Here is a 21,676-nt window from a genome sequence, read left to right as displayed (position 1 = left end):
TATAGCATTCACCAGGGATTAGTGTTTCCCAACCAGGGCGCCTCCAGCTGTTGCAAAACTACAACTCCCAGCATGCCCAGACAGCCGTTGGCTGTCCGGGCATGCTGGGAGTTGCAGTTTTTGCAACAGCTGGAGGCACCCTGGTTGGAAACCAATTTTGTAGATTATGGTTCCCCATCACAACCCTACTTGACCTCTGGGGGGCGCTATGGGTCATATATCAGTCATTTAGTAAGAAAGCAGAAGAAGATTAGGAGCCGATGAGATGGCGGTGAAGGGGTTAATAATGATTAATACCTACGGTTCTCCACCGCTCATCATCCGGTGACGTATAAGGGGAATTGTGGGTAAATCTCTCCATCTAATAGACTAAGTAATTTCAGTATCTCTGCTACCTGTCAGTGAATGGGCGGAGGGATTGTGATAATGAAGTCATTCACTGCAGTCATTAACAGAGGATTGTCTGGACTGGATACAACTGCAACAAACCCTCAGCTGTGGAGGAGTCAGAGACATTATACGGAGTAATCTGATCACTCAGGAGTCGGCTGTATACTGTGTGATACCTGGAGGAGGGATAGTTATAGCTATAGAGCAAGCCCCTCCCCCACACTGCAGTCAGCCCCTCCTCCCCCCCCCCCCACAGCGCAGTCAGCCCCTCCCCCCCCCCACAGCGCAGTCAGCCCCTCCCCCCCCACAGCGCAGTCGGCCCCTCCCCCCCCCACAGCACAGTCGGCCCCTCCCCCCCCCCCCACAGCGCAGTCGGCCCCTCCTCCCCCCCCCACAGCGCAGTCGGCCCCTCCTCCCCCCCCCCACAGCGCAGTCGGCCCCTCCTCCCCCCCCCACAGCGCAGTCGGCCCCTCCTCCCCCCCCCCCACAGCGCAGTCGGCCCCTCCTCCCCCCCCCCACAGCGCAGTCGGCCCCTCCTCCCCCCCCCACAGCGCAGTCGGCCCCTCCTCCCCCCCCCCACAGCGCAGTCGGCCCCTCCTCCCCCCCCACAGCGCAGTCGGCCCCTCCCCCTAGCGCAGTCAGCCCCTCCCCCCTAGCGCAGTCAGCCCCTCCCCCCTAGCGCAGTCAGCCCCTCCCCCCTAGCGCAGTCAGCCCCTCCCCCCTAGCGCAGTCAGCCCCTCCCCCCTAGCGCAGTCAGCCCCTCCCCCCTAGCGCAGTCAGCCCCTCCCCCCTAGCGCAGTCAGCCCCTCCCCCCTAGCGCAGTCAGCCCCTCCCCCCTAGCGCAGTCAGCCCCTCCCCCCTAGCGCAGTCAGCCCCTCCCCCCTAGCGCAGTCAGCCCCTCCCCCCTAGCGCAGTCAGCCCCTCCCCCCTAGCGCAGTCAGCCCCTCCCCCCTAGCGCAGTCAGCCCCTCCCCCCTAGCGCAGTCAGCCCCTCCCCCCTAGCGCAGTCAGCCCCTCCCCCCTAGCGCAGTCAGCCCCTCCCCCCTAGCGCAGTCAGCCCCTCCCCCCTAGCGCAGTCAGCCCCTCCCCCCTAGCGCAGTCAGACCCTCCCCCTAGCGCAGTCAGCCCCTCCCCTCACACACTCCATGTTAGATTACATGCATCTCAGTAAACTCCACAAGGGATTAGTCTTCACTCCATGCAGCCTCACGTTCGGGCAGCTTCCTCCACATGTGACCGGGCGGGTCAGGACCCATCACCCGCAGGAAGCTGCTGCAGTAATGCATAGCGGGCAGGAAAAGCTGCAAATACTAACTAAGTGAGAACTCCGACTCCTCATACTGACATGCACAACACTGGAGCCGACAATGCTGCCCGAGCCGCCGGCTGCCATGCAGTACACAGTGCCATCGTGAGGGTCACACCATGCGGACACCACCGGCCCGTGTCAGGGAGGACGCACAGTGGGTACCTGGACTAGTTATCTGGCTGCAGGTAGATCTGGCGTTGGGTCAGGACCTGTGACAGCTCCCGCTGGAGTTGCCTAAACTTAATGTTGTCGGGGATTGCGTCTATAGATCTACACCGAGGCCGGCAGAGGAGAGAGAAGAGGCTGGAATGAGAGCATGACACAACAAGGGGCCCGATGGGAGGGCGAGGGGCGGAGGAGGAGGAGCGGGGCCGAGGGGCAGAGGAGGAGGAGCGGGGCCGAGGGGCAGAGGAGGAGGAGCGGGGCCGAGGGGCAGAGGAGGAGGAGCGGGGCCGAGGGGCAGAGGAGGAGGAGCGGGGCCGAGGGGCAGAGGAGGAGGAGCGGGGCCGAGGGGCAGAGGAGGAGGAGCGGGGCCGAGGGCAGAGGAGGAGGAGCGGGGCCGAGGGGCAGAGGAGGAGGAGCGGGGCCGAGGGGCAGAGGAGGAGGAGCGGGGCCGAGGGGCAGAGGAGGAGGAGCGGGGCCGAGGGGCAGAGGAGGAGGAGCGGGGCCGAGGGGCAGAGGAGGAGGAGCGGGGCCGAGGGGCAGAGGAGGAGGAGCGGGGCCGAGGGGCAGAGGAGGAGGAGCGGGGCCGAGGGGCAGAGGAGGAGGAGCGGGGCCGAGGGGCAGAGGAGGAGGAGCGGGGCCGAGGGGCAGAGGAGGAGCGGGGCCGAGGGGCAGAGGAGGAGCGGGGCGAGGGGCAGAGGAGGAGCGGGGCCGAGGGGCAGAGGAGGAGCGGGGCCGAGGGGCAGAGGAGGAGCGGGGCCGAGGGGCAGAGGAGGAGCGGGGCCGAGGAGGAGCGGGGCCGAGGAGGAGCGGGGCCGAGGGGGAGCGGGGCCGAGGGGCAGAGGAGGAGCGGGGCCGAGGGGCAGAGGAGGAGCGGGGCCGAGGGGCAGAGGAGGAGCAGGGCCGAGGGGCAGAGGAGGAGAGGGGCAGAGGGGCAGAGGAGGAGCGGGGCCGAGGGGCAGAGGTGGAGCGGGGCCGAGGGGCAGAGGTGGAGCGGGGCCGAGGGGCAGAGGAGGAGCGGGGCCGAGGGGCAGAGGAGGAGCGTGAGGGGTGAAAGATGAGGAGCGGAGAAGGACGACGAGGGGCAGAGTAGGAAGAGGGCAAGGGCTGCAGGGTGCTGGGCAGAGGGGGGGGGGGGGGAGGTCAAGGGGCACATGGTGGAAGAGAAGGAGGACAAGGGGCGCAGGAGGGGAGGACAAGGGGCCCAGGGCGCAGGAGGGGAGGACAAGGGGTCCAGGGCGGAGGAGGGGAGGACAAGGGGGGCAGGGCGGAGGAGGGGAGGACAAGGGGCGCAGGGCGGAGGAGGGGAGGACAAGGGGCGCAGGGAGGAGGAGGGGAGGACAAGGGGCGCAGGGGGGGAGGACAAGGGGCGCAGGGCGGAGGAGGGGAGGACAAGGGGCGCAGGGCGGAGGAGGGGAGGACAAGGGGCGCAGGGCAGAGGAGGGGAGGACAAGGGGCACAGGGCAGAGGAGGGGAGGACAAGGGGCGCAGAGGAGGGGAGGACAAGGGGCGCAGAGGAGGGGAGGACAAGGGGCGCAGAGGAGGGGAGGACAAGGGGCGCAGAGGAGGGGAGGACAAGGGGCGCAGAGGAGGGGAGGACAAGGGGCGCAGAGGAGGGGAGGACAAGGGGCGCAGAGGAGGGGAGGACAAGGGGCGCAGAGGAGGGGAGGACAAGGGGCGCAGAGGAGGGGAGGGGAGGAGAAGGGGCGCAGAGAAGAGGAGGACAAGGGGCGCAGGGCGGAGGAGGGGAGGACAAGCGGCGCAGGGTGGAGGAGGGGATGACAAGGGGCGCAGAGGAGGGGAGGAGAAGGGGCGCAGAGAAGAGTAGGACAAGGGGCGCAGGGCGGAGGAGGGGAGGACAAGGGGCGCAGGGTGGAGGAGGGGAGGACAAGGGGCACAGGGTGGAGGAGGGGAGGACAAGGGGCACAGGGTGGAGGAGGGGAGGACAAGGGGCGCAGGGCGGTGGAGGAGGACAAGGGGTGCAGGGCGGAGGAAGGGACGACAAGGGGCGCAGGGCAGAGGAAGGGACGACAAGGGGCGCAGGGCAGAGGAGGGGAGGACAAGGGGTGCAGGGCGGAGGAGGAGGACAAGGGGTGCAGGGCGGAGGAGGAGGACAAGGGGTGCAGGGCGGAGGAGGAGGACAAGGGGTGCAGGGCGGAGGAGGAGGACAAGGGGTGCAGGGCGGAGGAGGAGGACAAGGGGTGCAGGGCAGAGGAGGAGGACAAGGGGTGCAGGGCGGTGGAGGAGGACAAGGGGTGCAGGGCGGAGGAGGAGGACAAGGGGTGCAGGGCGGAGGAGGAGGACAAGGGGTGCAGGGCGGAGGAGGAGGACGCAGTGCGGAGGAGGAGGACAAGGGGTGCAGGGCGGAGGAGGAGGACAAGGGGTGCAGGGCGGAGGAGGACAAGGGGTGCAGGGCGGAGGAGGAGGACAAGGGGTGCAGGGCGGAGGAGGAGGACGCAGGGCGGAGGAGAAGGACAAGGGGTGCAGGGTGGAGGAGGAGGACGCAGGGCGGAGGAGGAGGACGCAGGGCGGAGGAGGAGGACGCAGGGCGGAGGAGGAGGACCAGGGACATGAAGCATAAATAGAGAAGGCAGGAGGTGGAGGAGACGATGAGACATGAGAGCGAGGATCGGTGGAGGGACAGCGGGACCACGAGGAGGGCGCCCCATTACCTGAGCCCGTTGACTATGTCCTTGGTTTTCCCAAAGTAAATCTCATTGAGCGTGCTCCGGATCTTGTTCTCCATGTCCTGAAGAAAAAGAAACAACAAATTATTTTACAGAGGAAACGGCCGAGACCGATCCCAAACCTACAGGAAGGGTCAAAGGTCACCAGAACAGTGTTATCTAATACAGGGGGAAGTCATTCAGCGTCGCACCAGGTTCCCGTTACTGCATCAAATATAAAGGTCTTCATCTTCAGTTTTTGCAAAACTACAACTCCCAACATGCCTGGATGGCCAACGAATGTCCGACCATGATGGGAGTTGTAGTTTTGCAACAGCTGGAGGGCCACAGTTTGAAGACCACTGGATTGCTGAATCAGATTCTAACTTTTGACAGATCTGGTCCAGGATATCACCACCTCTGCATTATACTGAGGATAGTGGGGAGCGGGGTCTCAGCAGCGAACCCCAATGATATGTCCCCCTACAGGACGGACCACCTACCTCTACCAGCCGCCCGATATTTGCTATGTGTGGGGAGGAGTCGCTCACGGTCTCGTCCTTTTCCATCTGAAAAAGAACGAAGATCCCGAATGAGAAGAGACTGTTATGTATGGGACCTCAGGGTGGTCTCCTCCCGGACCCCTTACCTGCCGGGTGAGGCTCCCGCCCAGGTTCATGGTCCCGGAGCCGCTCTTGTTCGTCTGCAGCCACAACATGACGGTGGAGGTCAGCTTGTAGTGAGCCGTGCGGCCACTCGACTTCTCCTGAGAACACAAAGACATTGGTGAGGAGATCCGCAGCACGCACAGGGTTAAAAGAAACCTACAGGGTGCAGTGCGCCATCATGGCCACAGGGGGAGCCGTCACCTGCACTTCCACCACGTGGATGGAGTCCCAGCATCCCTTGATCTTCTTGGAACCGTCTCCAGCTTTCTTGATAAGGATCACGCCGGCGAATCCGTGGTCCAGATCCCAGAGATAGACGGAGGAGACGCCACCTTCAAAGTACCTGCGGGCAAAAGAGACGGGAGGAATGAGAGGGGCAAAATGAGACGGGCCGAATGAGAGGGGCAAAATCAGAGGGGGCGAAATCAGAGGGGGGCAAAATCAGACGAAAGGAATGAGAGGGGCAAAATCAGGGGGGCAAAATGAGAGGGGGGCAAAATGAGAGGGGGCAAAATGAGACAAAAGGAATGAGAGGGGCAAAATCAGAGGAGGCAAAATGAGACGGGAGGAATGAGAGGGGCAAAATGAGAGGGGCAAAATAAGAGGGGGCAAAATGAGACTGGCAAAATGAGACAAAAGGAATGAGAGGGGCAAAATCAGAGGGGGCAAAATGAGACGGGAGGAATGAGAGGGGCAAAATCAGAGGGGGCAAAATGAGACGGGCAAAATGAGACTAAAGGAATGAGAGGGGGCAAAATGAGACGGGAGGAATGAGAGGGGCGAAATCAGAGGGGGCAAAATGAGACGGGCAAAATGAGACGAAAGGAATGAGAGGGGCAAAATGAGAGGGGGGAAAAATGAGAGGGGGGGCGGCAAAATGAGAGGGGGGCAAAATCAGAGGGGGGGGCAAAATCAGAGGTGGGGGCAAAATTAGAGGGGGGCAAAATTAGAGGGGGCAAAATTAGAGGGGGGCAAAATCAGAGGGGGGCAAAATCAGAGGGGGGCAAAATCAGAGGGGGACAAAATCAGAGGGGGGCAAAATCAGAGGGGGGCAAAATCAGAGGGGGGCAAAATCAGAGGGGGGCAAAATCAGAGGGGGGCAAAATCAGAGGGGGGCAAAATCAGAGGGGGGCAAAATCAGAGGGGGGGCAAGACAAGAAGGGCAAGGTGAGAGGAACGAGCCAAGGCGGGGCGAGACGAGAGGGGGAAAAATATTGTGCAAAACGAGAGGGGTAAGAAGGGGCAAAACCCAGAGGTCAGCAGTGAGGTATATCGCCCGCTCTCGGCCTCTGATTGGCCCAATCTGCCAGGCGGACCTGCCTGCAGGGTTATATGGCGTTAATGCCCCCAGACCTCTTCCTACCTACAGCAGCTTTGGTTCAAAAGGAAACGCAGCGGTCGGGCGGCGGTGGGGGAGATCGGGTGGCGGGGGGCGGTCGGGGTGCGGCGGCGGTCGGTTGGGGCGGTCTGGTGGCGGCGGCGGTGGGGGTGGGGGTCTGATGTGGTCGTTGCTGATTTTTACATAACGGCTTTTGTGGGTATTTGAGGAATGCGCTAAAGCGATAGCTAAAAACCGCACAGGGCCCCGGAGAGACCGAACCGACCTAACAGCAACCACATGGCAGAGCCGACCCCGCGCCGCCGCAACCCCAACACTGCTGGCACGCACCGCCATGGACGGACGCCCAGAAAGAGGCTGCCCCCCCCCCATTAACCCTGTGTGTGCCCCTCTACAAGCGATGGGAACTGAAGCTGGAAAGATAAATCTCATCTCAGACCTCAGTATAAGAATCACAGCGACATTGTACCCCAAGTGTTATCCTGTACCCCAAGTGTCATCATCCTGTACCCCAAGTGTTATCCTGTACCCCAAGTGTTATCCTGTACCCCCAGTGTCGTCCTGTACCCCCAGTGTCGTCCTCCTCCTGTACCCCCAGTGTCGTCCTCCTCCTGTACCCCCAGTGTCGTCCTCCTCCTGTACCCCCAGTGTCGTCCTCCTCCTGTACCCCCAGTGTCGTCCTCCTCCTGTACCCCCAGTGTCGTCCTCCTCCTGTACCCCCAGTGTTGTCCTCCTCCTGTACCCCCAGTGTCGTCCTCCTCCTGTACCCCCAGTGTCGTCCTCCTCCTGTACCCCGAGTGTCGTCCTCCTCCTGTACCCCGAGTGTCGTCCTCCTCCTGTACCCCGAGTGTCGTCCTCCTCCTGTACCCCGAGTGTCGTCCTCCTCCTGTACCCCGAGTGTCGTCCTCCTCCTGTACCCCGAGTGTCGTCCTCCTCCTGTACCCCGAGTGTCGTCCTCCTCCTGTACCCCGAGTGTCGTCCTCCTCCTGTACCCCGAGTGTCGTCATCCTCCTGTACCCCGAGTGTCGTCATCCTCCTGTACCCCGAGTGTCGTCATCCTCCTGTACCCCGAGTGTCGTCATCCTCCTGTACCCCGAGTGTCGTCATCCTGTACCCCGAGTGTCGTCATCCTGTACCCCAAGTGTCGTCATCCTGTACCCCAAGTGTCATCATCCTGTACCCCGAGTGTCATCATCCTGTACCCCGAGTGTCATCATCCTGTACCCCAAGTGTCATCATCCTGTACCCCGAGTGTCATCATCCTGTACCCCGAGTGTCATCATCCTGTACCCCGAGTGTCATCATCCTGTACCCCGAGTGTCATCATCCTGTACCCCAAGTCTCAGCGTGTCATTGTCGCAGCGCCTCCCTCAGGCTACATGTCAAGGTCCTGGAGTCAGAGCCCAACAAACATCTGAGCTCGGCTGGAACACTGAAACCTGAGGAGGCCATGTCCCTGGCTCACACCAATAAATATATATATATATATATATATATATATATATATATATACACATATATACACACACACACACACACATATATATATACACACACACACACACACACACACATATATATACACACACACATATACACACACACATATATATATATATACACACACACACACATAAACATCAGAGATATATACATTTATACACACATATAGACATCAGAGATATATACATATACACACACACACATTATATATATATACACACACACACATATACATATACACACACACACATATACATATACACACACACACACACACACATATATACACACACACACACATATACATATACACACACACACACATATATACACACACACACATTATATATATATACACACACACATATATATATACACACACACACATATATATACACACACACACATATATATACACACACACACATATATACACACACATATAGACATCAGAGATATATACATTTATACACACACCAGTACAGTGATCCCCCGACCTACGATAATTTCAACATATGATGCTTTTGTATGTCGGGACCATCGCATAAACAGCGCAGACTTCTTCAGCTGCTGCCGGAGAGATGTTTAAGTTGCCCCGTGTGCTCCAGTGTCACTTACCTGTCCCAGCCGCTCCGGACCATCCTCTTTAGGCTCCGCTGCATGGCAGTCACTCTCCTTCGTCGTCATCACATCGCCAACGCACGCCGTCCAATCACCCAACAGGAGCGGCGTGTGCACAGCGACGTGATGACGGCGAAGGAGAACGACGATCCAGGTCAGCGGTGACGGTCCGGAGCGGTGGGGACACCCCGGGGAAGTGAGGACAGTGACGGTCCGGAGCGGCGGGGACACCCCGGGGATGTGATTACACTAACGATCCAGGGCAGCGGTGACGGTCCGGAGCGGTGGGGACACCCCGGGGATGTGATGACAGTGACAATCCAGGGCAGCGGTGACGGTCCGGAGCGACGGGGACACCCCGGGGATGTGATGACAGGGACGATCCAGGGCAGCGGTGACGGTCCGGAGCGACGGGGACACCCCGGGGATGTGATGACAACGACGATCCAGGGCAGCGGTGACGGTCCGGAGCGGCGGGGACACCCCGGGGATGTGATGACAGGGACGATCCAGGGCAGCGGTGACGGTCCGGAGCGGTGGGGACACCCCGGGGATGTGATGACAGGGACGATCCAGGGCAGCGGTGACGGTCCGGAGCGGCGGGGACACCCCGGGGATGTGATGACAGCGATGGAGAACGACGATCCAGGGCAGCGGTGACGGTCCGGAGCGGTGGGGACACCCCGGGGATGTGATGACAGTGACGATCCAGGGCAGCGGTGACGGTCCGGTGCGGCGGGGACACCCCGGGGATGTGATGACACTAACGATCCAGGACAGCGGTGACGGTCCGGAGCGGTGGGGACACCCCGGGGATGTGATGACAGTGACGATCCAGGGCAGCGGTGACGGTCCGGAGCGGTGGGGACACCCCGGGGATGTGATGACAGTGACGATCCAGGGCAGCGGTGACGGTCCGGAGCGGTGGGGACACCCCGGGGATGTGATGACAGTGACGATCCAGGGCAGCGGTGACGGTCCGGAGCGGCAGGGACACCCCGGGGATGTGATGACAGCGATGGAGAACGACGATCCAGGGCAGCGGTGACGGTCCGGAGCGGTGGGGACACCCCGGGGATGTGATGACAGGGACGATCCAGGGCAGCGGTGACGGTCCGGAGCGGCGGGGACACCCCGGGGATGTGATGACACTAACGATCCAGGGCAGCGGTGACGGTCCGGAGCGGTGGGGACACCCCGAGGATGTGATGACAGTGACGATCCAGGGCAGCGGTGACGGTCCGGAGCGACGGGGACACCCCGGGGATGTGATGACAACGACGATCCAGGGCAGCGGTGACGGTCCGGAGCGGCGGGGACACCCTGGGGATGTGATGACAGGGACGATCCAGGGCAGCGGTGACGGTCCGGAGCGGCGGGGACACCCCGGGGATGTGATGACAACGACGATCCAGGGCAGCGGTGACGGTCCGGAGCGGTGGGGACACCCCGGGGATGTGATGACAGGGACGATCCAGGGCAGCGGTGACGGTCCGGAGCGGCGGGGACACCCCGAGGATGTGATGACAGGGACGATCCAGGGCAGCGGTGACGGTCCGGAGCGGCGGGGACACCCCGGGGATGTGATTACAGGGACGATCCAGGGCAGCGGTGACGGTCCGGAGCGGTGGGGACACCCCGGGGATGTGATGACAGTGACGATCCAGGGCAGCGGTGACGGTCCGGAGCGGCGGGGACACCCCGGGGATGTGATGACAGGGACGATCCAGGGCAGCGGTGACGGTCCGGAGCGGTGGGGACACCCCGGGGATGTGATGACAGGAACAATCCAGGGCAGCAGTGACGGTCCGGAGCGATGGGGACACCCCGGGGATGTAATGACAGTGACGATCCAGGGCAGCGGTGATGGTCCGGAGCGGTGGGGACACCCCGGGGATGTGATGACAGTGACGATCCAGGGCAGCGGTGACGGTCCGGAGCGGTGGGGACACCCCGGGGATGTGATGACAGGGACGATCCAGGGCAGCGGTGACGGTCCGGAGCGATGGGGACACCCCGGGGATGTGATGACAGTGACGATCCAGGGCAGCGGTGACGGTCCGGAGCGGTGGGGACACCCCGGGGATGTGATGACAGTGACGATCCAGGGCAGCGGTGACGGTCCGGAGCGGTGGGGACACCCCGGGGATGTAATGACAGTGACGATCCAGGGCAGCGGTGACGGTCCGGAGCGGTGGGGACACCCCGGGGATGTGATGACAGGAACGATCCAGGGCAGCGGTGACGGTCCGGAGCGGTGGGGACACCCCGGGGATGTAATGACAGTGACGATCCAGGGCAGCGGTGACGGTCCGGAGCGGTGGGGACACGAGTATAACTTTCTATATTATTATTGCTCGGATCCCTCAACATACGATGGATTCAGGTAACGATGGTTCATTTGGAAGGAATTCCCATGGCATGTTGAGGGACCACTGTATGAGGTGCGCCCACGGGGGCTTTCAGGACCGCCCTCCCTTACACCTATTACCCCCTGCTCCAGGTATACAACTCCCAGCATCCCCCGCTCGTTATCCGGACCCGGACATCTGACGTGCCGATCATTTCTATCCCAGGATCCATCTTTCCCGTCTCCTGACTGCAGATCCTGTTTATATCTCCATAGGAAACAAAACAAGAAACTGCAGAAGAAGAAGAAGAGCCCAGAGCGGGGCCCCCGGGGGCCGACACTCCGCCCGGCAGCTGGAGAAACGCTTGTCGGGTGTTCGGGGGAGTGTGATGTGGAGACCACACGACTCGCTGGGAGCCATGACCTCATCATGACATCACGCCGTCTGCGCCAGGCCCGATCCTGCGTTACCCTGGTGCTCCAGCCCCAAACAAAGAAATCTGGATTCAATCATCGTCCCACACACTCAGCTCTGCTACACGGCGCGGCCCCCCCTCCCCCATCACAGACCACCTACAGGTCTCGGTACTGGTCGAAGGCGTTGTTGGCTTCCACCTCCAGCTTGCGCAGACGAGCGGACGGCATGGCTCCATCCTCCAGGGGCGGGTCGTACTTATTGCTCCACGGTGACCTGCGGGCGAAGAGACAAGACCGGATGAGATCGGGGTTGCTAGGGTCTCTCTGCCTAGCAACCTGACTGTCCGACAGGACCACATGAACACAGAAATATGTCCCACGTGACTGAGGAGATCTCCCTCCCCCCCCCCCCCATATTTATATCTCCTCAGTCTGGGGCAAAACTACAACTCCCAGCATGCCTGGATGGCCACATGGAGCTTCCCCAACCTGTAGCTCCCAATCTACTGCAGTGTTTCCCAACCAGGGTACCTCCAGCTGTTGCAAAACTCCCAGCATGCCCGGACAGCCGTTGGCATGCTGGGAGTTGTAGTTTTGCAACAGCTGGAGGCACCCTGGTTGGGAAACACTGCTATGGATCATTCATCTCCAAACATGGCATGCTGGGAGTTGAAGCTTAGCAACAACCATAGACACACTGTTAGAAAAACACTAATCTACTGCAAAACACAGAGCATGCTGGGTGTTGTAGTTCTGCGGTCAGGGGTCTTTATATGGCCACCAGTTCTGCTCGTGTGTTACCTGTAAGAGTCGCCATCTCTGTTATAGTCACAAAGCAGATAATCCTTCCCGACCACCTTATCCCGAGCGATCTTCAGGGGCTGATCCACCGAGGACAAGAGATCTTCACAGAGACTGGGGACCTGCAACCAACAGCAGAATAGTGAGTGCAGGATATAACTCAGGATCAGTAAAGGATAAGTAATGTATGTACATAGTGAGCTCACCAGCAGAATAGTGAGTGCAGCTCTGGAGTATAATACAGGATATAACTCAGGATCAGTACAGGATAAGTAATGTAATGTATGTACACAGTGACCTCACCAGCAGAATAGTGAGTACAGCTCTGGAGTATAATACAGGATATAACTCAGGATCAGTACAGGATAAGTGATGTAATGTATGTATACAGTGACCTCACCAGCAGAATAGTGAGTACAGCTCTGGGATATAATACAGGATATAACTCAGGATCAGTACAGGATAAGTAATGTAATGTATGTACACAGTGATCTCACCAGCAGAATAGTGAGTACAGCTCTGGAGTATAATACAGGATATAACTCGGGATCAGTACAGGATAAGTAATGTAATGTATGTACACAGTGATCTCACCAGCAGAATAGTGAGTGCAGCTCTGGGATATAATACAGGATATCACTCAGGATCAGTACAGGATTAGTAATGTAATGTATGTACACAGTGATCTCACCAGCAGAATAGTGAGTACAGCTCTGGAGTATAATACAGGATATAACTCAGGATCAGTACAGGATAAGTAATGTAATGTATATACACAGTGATCTCACCAGCAGAATAGTGAGTACAGCTCTGGAGTATAATACAGGATATAACTCAGGATCAGTACAGGATAAGTAATGTAATGTATGTACACAGTGACCTCACCAGCAGAATAGTGAGTACAGCTCTGGAGTATAATACAGGATATAACTCAGGATCAGTACAGGATAAGTAATGTAATGTATGTACACAGTGACCTCACCAGCAGAATAGTGAGTACAGCTCTGGGGTATAATACAGGATATAACTCAGGATCAGTACAGGATAAGTAATGTAATGTATGTACACAGTGATCTCACCAGCAGAATAGTGAGTGCAGCTCTGGAGTATAATACAGGATATAACTCAGGATCAGTACAGGATAAGTAATGTAATGTATGTACGCAGTGACCTCACCAGCAGAATAGTGAGTACAGCTCTCGGGTATAATACAGGATATAACTCAGGATCAGTACAGGATAAGTAATGTAATGTATGTACACAGTGACCTCACCAGCAGAATAGTGAGTACAGCTCTGGTGTATAATACAGGAAATAACTCAGGATCAGTACAGGATAAGTAATGTAATGTATGTACACAGTGATCTCACCAGCAGAATAGTGAGTACAGCTCTGGAGTATAATACAGGATATAACTCAGGATCAGTACAGGATAAGTAATGTAATGTATGTACACAGTGACCTCACCAGCAGAATAGTGAGTACAGCTCTGGGGTATAATACAGGATATAACTCAGGATCAGTACAGGATAAGTAATGTAATGTATGTACACAGTGATCTCACCAGCAGAATAGTGAGTACAGCTCTGGAGTATAATACAGGATATAACTCAGGATCAGTACAGGATAAGTAATGTAATGTATGTACACAGTGACCCCTCCAGCAGAATAGTGAGTACAGCTCTGGAGTATAATACAGGATCAGTATATACATAGTGGCTGATTTCTTCTATATTGAAGCTGTTCGTGTTCCTATGAATTAATCCATATAACAATGGCCGCCCTCACTATGGCCGTCATGCACCTGGTTGGGGGGGATAGCAGACTTGGGTGGGCTGAGGAGTTTGTACAGGTCATGGTTGAGTCCGGTGTGTGGACGGATTGATCAGTGCTGAGAGGACGAGTGGTGAAGGGGTCGGAAATCTCCGAACGGAGGAGGGGCGGGGGCGGGGGGGGGGGAGCAGGGGGTTCAACAATGAAACTTCAGAAAGTCTTCAGGGGACATTAAAAGAGGTGAAACACAAAGAGAAGACAAATTGTAAGAAGTTAATGAGATTCTGATCGCTGCGCATGGAACAAGGTTCCTCTTGTCGTACCTGGAGCCGCGGCCCCTCCTCCGCCCCCTGCGCCAGGTATCTGAACACAACTTAAATAACTTAACCACTTGTAAACCAACCGTACAAGACTGCGGCCATTGTCCAGGGCCGTAACCAGATAGCGGCGGAGATGGCGAGCTGGGATACGGCCCAAGAGGAAAATGAAAGCATCCGAGCGCTGCCGGCCGACAGGTGGGACGTGGCTCAGACGTGGCCCCACGGATCTGCGCACAATGGAGCCCCGGAGGTTCCTTACAATTCATCTCCTCCTACAACATTTAAGTACGGCAGAGACGAAGGAAACCTGAGGCCGAAGTGTAGACCCCCGGACCACCCGACATGGGAAACATCCGCTCCGAGTGTGGGGACAAGAAATGGGGTTGTTAGAGCGAAACCGCGGAGAACTGGTGCGGAACACGGGCAATGGAGGACAACAGAGCAGAAGCCTATGGATCAGTGTTTGACAACCAGGGTGCCTCCAGCTGTGGCAAAACCACAACTCCCAACATGCCCAGACAGCCGTTGCATCAATGCATTTTGTTAGTGTAACTGGGTCATGTGATCACCAGTCTAACCCACTGAAAATTCTAGTGCTTAATGCAGTGTTTCCCTACTAGAGTGCCTCCAGCTGTTGCAAAACTCCCTGCATGTCCGAACAGCCAATGGCTTGAGCGCTGTTGCAAAACTACAACTCCCAGCATGCCGTTGGCTGTCCGGGCATGCTGGGAGTTGTAGTTTTGCAACAGCTGGAGACACCCCGGTTGGGAAACATTGTTATGAATCATTGATCTTCAACCCATAGCTCTCCAGCTGTTGCAAAGCCTGTCTAGGCATGCTGGGAGTTATAGTTGTGCAACAGCTGGAGGCACACTGGTTGGGAAACACTGCTATTGATCATGCATGGCTCTCCAGCTGTTGCAAAACTACAACCACCAGCATTCTACAAGTTGTAGTTCTGCAATAGCTGGACAGTCAGAGATTGGAGGTCTTTGACCTAAATAATGAGCAATGCTGAAAGCAACAGGTTGGATATCGCTGCCCCATACTATGAGTGATGCTCTCAGGGCATGCTGGGAGTTGTAGTTTTGGAACAGTTGGAGGTCCACAGGTTAATCTTCCAGGGATGGGTTAATGGGCACACTGGGTTGGGGAGCCCTTCGTGCACCGGGTTGTGGGGGGGGCCCTTCCTACGCCGGGTGGGGGGCCCTTCCTACGCCGGGTTGGGGGGGGGGGCCCCCTTCCTACACCGGGTTGGGGGGGGGCCCCTTCCTACACCGGGTTGGGGGGGGGGGCCCCTTCCTACACCGGGTTGGGGGGGCCCTTCCTACACCGGGTTGGGGGGGGCCCTTCCTACACCGGGTTGGGGGGGGCCCTTCCTACACCGGGTTGGGGGGGGCCCTTCCCACACCGGGTTGGGGGGGGCCCTTCCCACACCGGGTTGGGGGGGGCCCTTCCTACACCGGGTTGGGGGGGGCCCTTCCTACACCGGGTTGGGGGGGGCCCTTCCTACACCGGGTTGGGGGGGGCCCTTCCTACACCGGGTTGGGGGGGGCCCTTCCTACACCGGGTTGGGGGGGCCCTTCCTACACCGGGTTGGGGGGGCCCTTCCTACACCGGTTTGGGGGGGCCCTTCCTACACTGGGTTGGGGGGGCCCTTCATACACTGGGTTGGGGGGGGCCCTTCATACACTGGGTTGGGGGGGGGGCCCTTCATACACTGGGTTGGGGGGGGGCCCCTTCATACACCGGGTTGGTGGGGCCCTTCATACACTGGTTAGGACCCACAGCCCAGGACTCTATTTGTATCCTGTGTAAGCCATAGGTTGGAGCCCCCAGTGTCGGCCCTATCATAAGGTTCCTCATCAATGTCTGACTCCAGGTAAACCCCTTTATATTGTATCCAGTGCCCTGTCCATGTTTGCAGACCCCAGAAGCCACAGGGGCCCCGCTGATGGTGGAAGCTTTCACAGCTTGTGGTTTGGGGTCCATCCCCCCCCTATGTGATGCAGCTTTTCTCCCCTGGGATAAAGGCCACAATCCGCGGCTTCATTAAGAGGATCTGAGAGAACGCTGCGGCTTAACTCCGTCTCGCTCCAGTCACGCTTGGGCCCCTGCCGCCTGTGTGGATCACCAGACGTGTGACTGACGGCTCGGCTAATGTGATCTAATTATCGGCGCTGGGAACGTGACCGCGGGCGCATCAGGAGGCTCCGATAATGAGGGGAAACTGTCTGGGAATGGCGCGGGGGCCATAGGGCACACAGCGCACTTGTTGTTCAGTTGCTCCCTGAATGTGTTGGATTCAATGTCCGGCCTGAGGGGGGCAGCAGAGGCAATGACTGTAGCAAGAGAGTCAATGGGACTGTAAGGCTCAACACCAGGAGGTAGGACAGAGAATGAGGGAATATCTAAACATATGTCCCATGGGCCCTGTGCAGACATATGACAGGACAGGGCCCAAAAACCTGTGTAGAGGGACATAACCAAACCTACAGAACGAAGAGAGAACATAACCCGATCTACAGGAGGAGGAGGAGAGGGACATAACCAAATCTACAGGAGGAGGAGAGGGACATAATCCGACCTACAGGAGGAGGAGAGGGACATAACCCGATCTACAGGAGGAGGAGAGGGACATAACCCGATCTACAGGAGGAGGAGAGGGACATAACCCGATCTACAGGAGGAGAGAGACATAACCCAATCTACAGGAGGAGAGAGACATAACCCAATCTACAGGAGGAGAGAGACATAACCCAATCTACAGGAGGAGGAGAGGGACATAACCCAATCTACGGGAGGAGAAGGAGAGGGACATAACCCAATCTACAGGAGGAGGAGGAGAGGGACATAACCCAATCTACAGGAGGAGGAGAGGGACATAACCCTATCTACAGGAGGAGAGAGACATAACCCAATCTACAGGAGGAGAGAGACATAACCCAATCTACAGGAGGAGAGAGACATAACCCAATCTACAGGAGGAGGAGAGGGACATAACCCAATCTACGGGAGGAGAAGGAGAGGGACATAACCCAATCTACAGGAGGAGGAGGAGAGGGACATAACCCAATCTACAGGAGGAGAGAGACATAACCCAATCTACAGGAGGAGAGAGACATAACCCAATCTACAGGAGGAGGAGAGGGACATAACCCAATCTACGGGAGGAGAAGGAGAGGGACATAACCCAATCTACAGGAGGAGGAGGAGAGGGACATAACCCAATCTACAGGAGGAGGAGAGGGACATAACCCAATCTACAGGAGGAGGAGAGGGACATAACCCAATCTACAGGAGGAGGAGAGGGACATAACCCAATCTACGGGAGGAGGAGGAGGAGAGGGACATAAACCAATCTACGGGAGGAGAAGGAGAGGGACATAACCCAATCTACAGGAGGAGGAGGAGAGGGACATAACCCAATCTACAGGAGGAGGAGAGGGACATAACCCAATCTACGGGAGGAGGAGGAGGAGAGGGACATAAACCAATCTACGGGAGGAGAAGGAGAGGGACATAACCCAATCTACAGGAGGAGGAGGAGAGGGACATAACCCAATCTACAGGAGGAGGAGAGGGACATGACCCAATCTACAGGAGGAGGAGGAGAGGGACATAACCCAATCTACAGGAGGAGGAGGAGAGGGACATAACCCAATCTACAGGAGGAGGAGGAGAGGGACATAACCCAATCTACAGGAGGAGGGGGAGGAGAGGGACATGACCCAATCTACAGGAGGAGGAGAGGGACATGACCCAATCTACAGGAGGAGGAGGAGAGGGACATAACCCAATCTACAGGAGGAGGAGAGGGACATAACCCAATCTACAGGAGGAGGGGGATGAGAGGGACATAACCCAATCTACAGGAGGAGGGGCAGGAGAGGGACATGACCCAATCTACAGGAGGAGGAGGAGAGGGACATAACCCAATCTACAGGAGGAGAAAGGAGGAGGAGGAGAGGGATATAACCAAATCTACAGAAGGAAGAGAGAACACAACCTGATCTACAGGAGAAGGAGAGGGACATAACCCGATCTACAGGAGGAGAGGGACATAACTAGAGATGAGCGAACTTACAGTAAATTCGATTTGTCACGAACTTCTCAGCTCGGCGGTTGCTGACTTTTCCTGCATAAATTAGTTCAGATTTTAGTTGCTCCGGTGGGCTGGACAAGGTGGATACAGTCCTAGGAAAGAGTTTCCTAGGACTGTATCCACCTTTTCCAGCCCACGGAAGCACCTGAAAGCTGAACTAATTTATGCAGGAAAAGTCATCAACTGCCGAGCCGAGAAGTTCGTGACGAATCAAATTTTCTGTAAGTTCGCTCATCTCTAGTCAGAACCCGATCTACAGGAGAAGGAGAGGGACATAATCCAATCTACAGGAGGAGGAGAGGGACATAACCCAATCTACAGAAGGAAGAGAGAACATAACCTGATCTACAGGATAATGAGAGGGACATAACCCGATCTACAGGAGAAGGAGAGGGACATAACCCGATCTACAGGAGAAGGAGAGGGACATAACCCGATCTACAGGAGAAGGAAGAGAGAACATAACCCAATCTACAGGAGAAGAAGAAGGACATAATCCAATCTACAGGAGAAGGAGAGGGACATAACCCGATCTACAGGAGAAGAAGAGGGACATAACCCGACCTACAGGAGGAGGAGAGGGACATAACCCGACCTACAGGAGGAGGAGAGGGACATAACCCAATCTACAGGAGGAGGAGAGGGACATAACCCAATCTACAGGAGGAGGAGAGGGACATAACCCAATCTACAGGAGAAGAAGAGGGACATAACCCGATCTACAGGAGGAGGAGAGGGACATAACCCAATCTACAGGAGGAGGAGAGGGACATAACCCGACCTACAGGAGGAGGAGAGGGACATAACCCGATCTACAGGAGGAGGAGAGGGACATAACCCGATCTACAGGAGGAGGAGAGGGACATAACCCGATCTACAGGAGGAGGAGAGGGACATAACACGATCTACAGGAGGAGGAGAGGGACATAACCCAATCTACAGGAGAAGAAGGACATAATCCAATCTACAGGAGGAGGAGGAGAGGGACATAACCCGATCTACAGGAGGAGGAGAGGGACATAACCCAATCTACAGGAGAAGAAGAAGGACATAATCCAATCTACAGGAGAAGGAGAGGGACATAACCCGATCTACAGGAGGAGGAGGAGAGGGACATAACCCGATCTACAAGAGAAGGAGAGGGACATAATCCAATCTACAGGAGAGGGACATAACCCGATCTACAGGAGGAGGAGAGGGACATAACCCAATCTACAGGAGGAGGAGAGGGACATAACCCGATCTACAGGAGGAGAGGGACATAACCCGATCTACAGGAGGAGGAGAGGGACATAACCCGATCTACAGGAGGAGGAGAGGGACATAACCCGATCTACAGGAGAAGGAGAGGGACATAACCCAATCTACAGGAGGAGGAGGAGAGGGACATAACCCAATCTACAGGAGGAGGAGAGGGATATAACCCAATCTACAGAAGGAAGAGAGAACATAACCCGATCTACAGGAGGAGGAGAGGGACATAACCCGATCTACAGGAGGAGGAGGAGAGGGACATAACCCGATCTACAGGAGGAGGAGGAGAGGGACATAACCCGATCTACAGGAGGAGGAGGAGAGGGACATAACCCGATCTACAGGAGGAGGAGGAGAGGGACATAACCAGATCTCTAGGCTCTTACCAAATCAATGAGGTCACTGAGGTTCTTCTCGATCTGTTGTGGGGGGAGACGCCTCATTAAATCCAAGGCACAGTCCAGCTGCTGGTCACTCTGCAACACAAGACACAAAAATATCAATGATGTCATCAGGAAAAATCAGCATCTTCACCCAAAACCACCCACCACCCCATAACTCCAGAAGAGCCCCGAACCAGCGCCACCACCTGTGCCCCCTGCCGACAGGTCCAGGGAGGAGCCCTGGTGGTGCATTCTGTAATCCACCCTACAAGTCTGCAGGAAACCTCTCACAGGATCGGGCTGGGGCAGCTGTTACAGTGTCTTCCAGCAGGTGGCGCTGGGCTCGTGGTGCAGCAGTGATAAGGATGGGAATGTTTGGAATCAGCTCTCTGTGGAGATGACCCAGGGCCTGGCAGCGTCTACCCACAGTCCTGCCAACCGCACATTGATATCTGTAGAGTGCACTGCCCGGCCGCCATTAATGTAACTTATTCCTGTCCATCCAGTACACACAGAGCCGCGGCGGAAACCAGAGCCAGGGAGTGAGCTAACCAAGTAATCATACCCAGGAACGTGCCCTCACCCCAGTACAGTGCATACAGTGCCCACACCCCAGTACAGTGCATACAGTGCCCACACCCCAGTACAGTGCATACAGTGCCCACACCCCAGTACAGTGCATACAGTGCCCACACCCCAGTACAGTGCATACAGTGCCCACACCCCAGTACAGTGCATACAGTGCCCACACCCCAGTACAGTGCATACAGTGCCCACACCCCAGTACAGTGCATACGGTGCCCACACCCCAGTACAGTGCATACGGTGCCCACACCCCAGTACAGTGCCTAGCCCCCATACAGTACAGTGCATACAGTGCCCACACCCTAGTACAGTGCATACAGTGCCCACACCCTAGTACAGTGCATACAGTGCCCACACCCCAGTACAGTGCCCAGCCCCCATACAGTACAGTGCATACAGTGCCCACACCCCATCCAGTACACACAGAGCCGCGGCGGAAACCAGAGCCAGGGAGTGAGCTAACCAAGTAATCATACCCAGGAACGTTCCCTCACCCCAGTACAGTGCATACAGTGCCCACACCCCAGTACAGTGCATACAGTGCCCACACCCCAGTACAGTGCATACAGTGCCCACACCCCAGTACAGTGCATACAGTGCCCACACCCCAGTACAGTGCATACAGTGCCCACACCCCAGTACAGTGCCCAGCCCCCATACAGTACAGTGCATACAGTGCCCACACCCTAGTACAGTGCATACAGTGCCCACACCCTAGTACAGTGCATACAGTGCCCACACCCCAGTACAGTGCCCAGCCCCCATACAGTACAGTGCATACAGTGCCCACACCCCATCCAGTACACACAGAGCCGCGGCGGAAACCAGAGCCAGGGAGTGAGCTAACCAAGTAATCATACCCAGGAACGTGCCCTCTACCCAGTACAGTGCATACAGTGCCCACACCCCAGTACAGTGCATACAGTGCCCACACCCCAGTACAGTGCATACAGTGCCCACACCCCAGTACAGTGCATACAGTGCCCACACCCCAGTACAGTGCATACAGTGCCCACACCCCAGTACAGTGC

The 21,676-nt window shown here is 57.2% G+C and overlaps 1 protein-coding gene across 1 annotated transcript in view; it reads right to left on the bottom strand.

Moving 5' to 3' along the window:
• The window catches only part of CAPZB (capping actin protein of muscle Z-line subunit beta), a 56,025-nt gene that overhangs the window by 759 nt on the left and 33,590 nt on the right, over positions 1–21,676 (bottom strand). Inside the window, exons 2-8 of the mRNA XM_056542041.1 lie at positions 20,064–20,153; positions 12,226–12,347; positions 11,585–11,698; positions 5,396–5,537; positions 5,176–5,292; positions 5,030–5,095; positions 4,533–4,609 (exon numbers count right to left, since the gene is read on the bottom strand). Coding sequence (XP_056398016.1) covers positions 4,533–4,609; positions 5,030–5,095; positions 5,176–5,292; positions 5,396–5,537; positions 11,585–11,698; positions 12,226–12,347; positions 20,064–20,153 — 728 coding nt within the window. The remainder of the gene's footprint in view (positions 1–4,532; positions 4,610–5,029; positions 5,096–5,175; positions 5,293–5,395; positions 5,538–11,584; positions 11,699–12,225; positions 12,348–20,063; positions 20,154–21,676) is intronic.

Source organism: Hyla sarda, chromosome 10, assembly GCF_029499605.1.
Source record: "Hyla sarda isolate aHylSar1 chromosome 10, aHylSar1.hap1, whole genome shotgun sequence".
Taxonomy (NCBI): Eukaryota; Metazoa; Chordata; class Amphibia; order Anura; family Hylidae; genus Hyla; species Hyla sarda.
The sequence above is the reverse complement of the archived record's forward strand: the minus strand, read 5'-3'. Positions and strand labels throughout refer to the sequence as shown.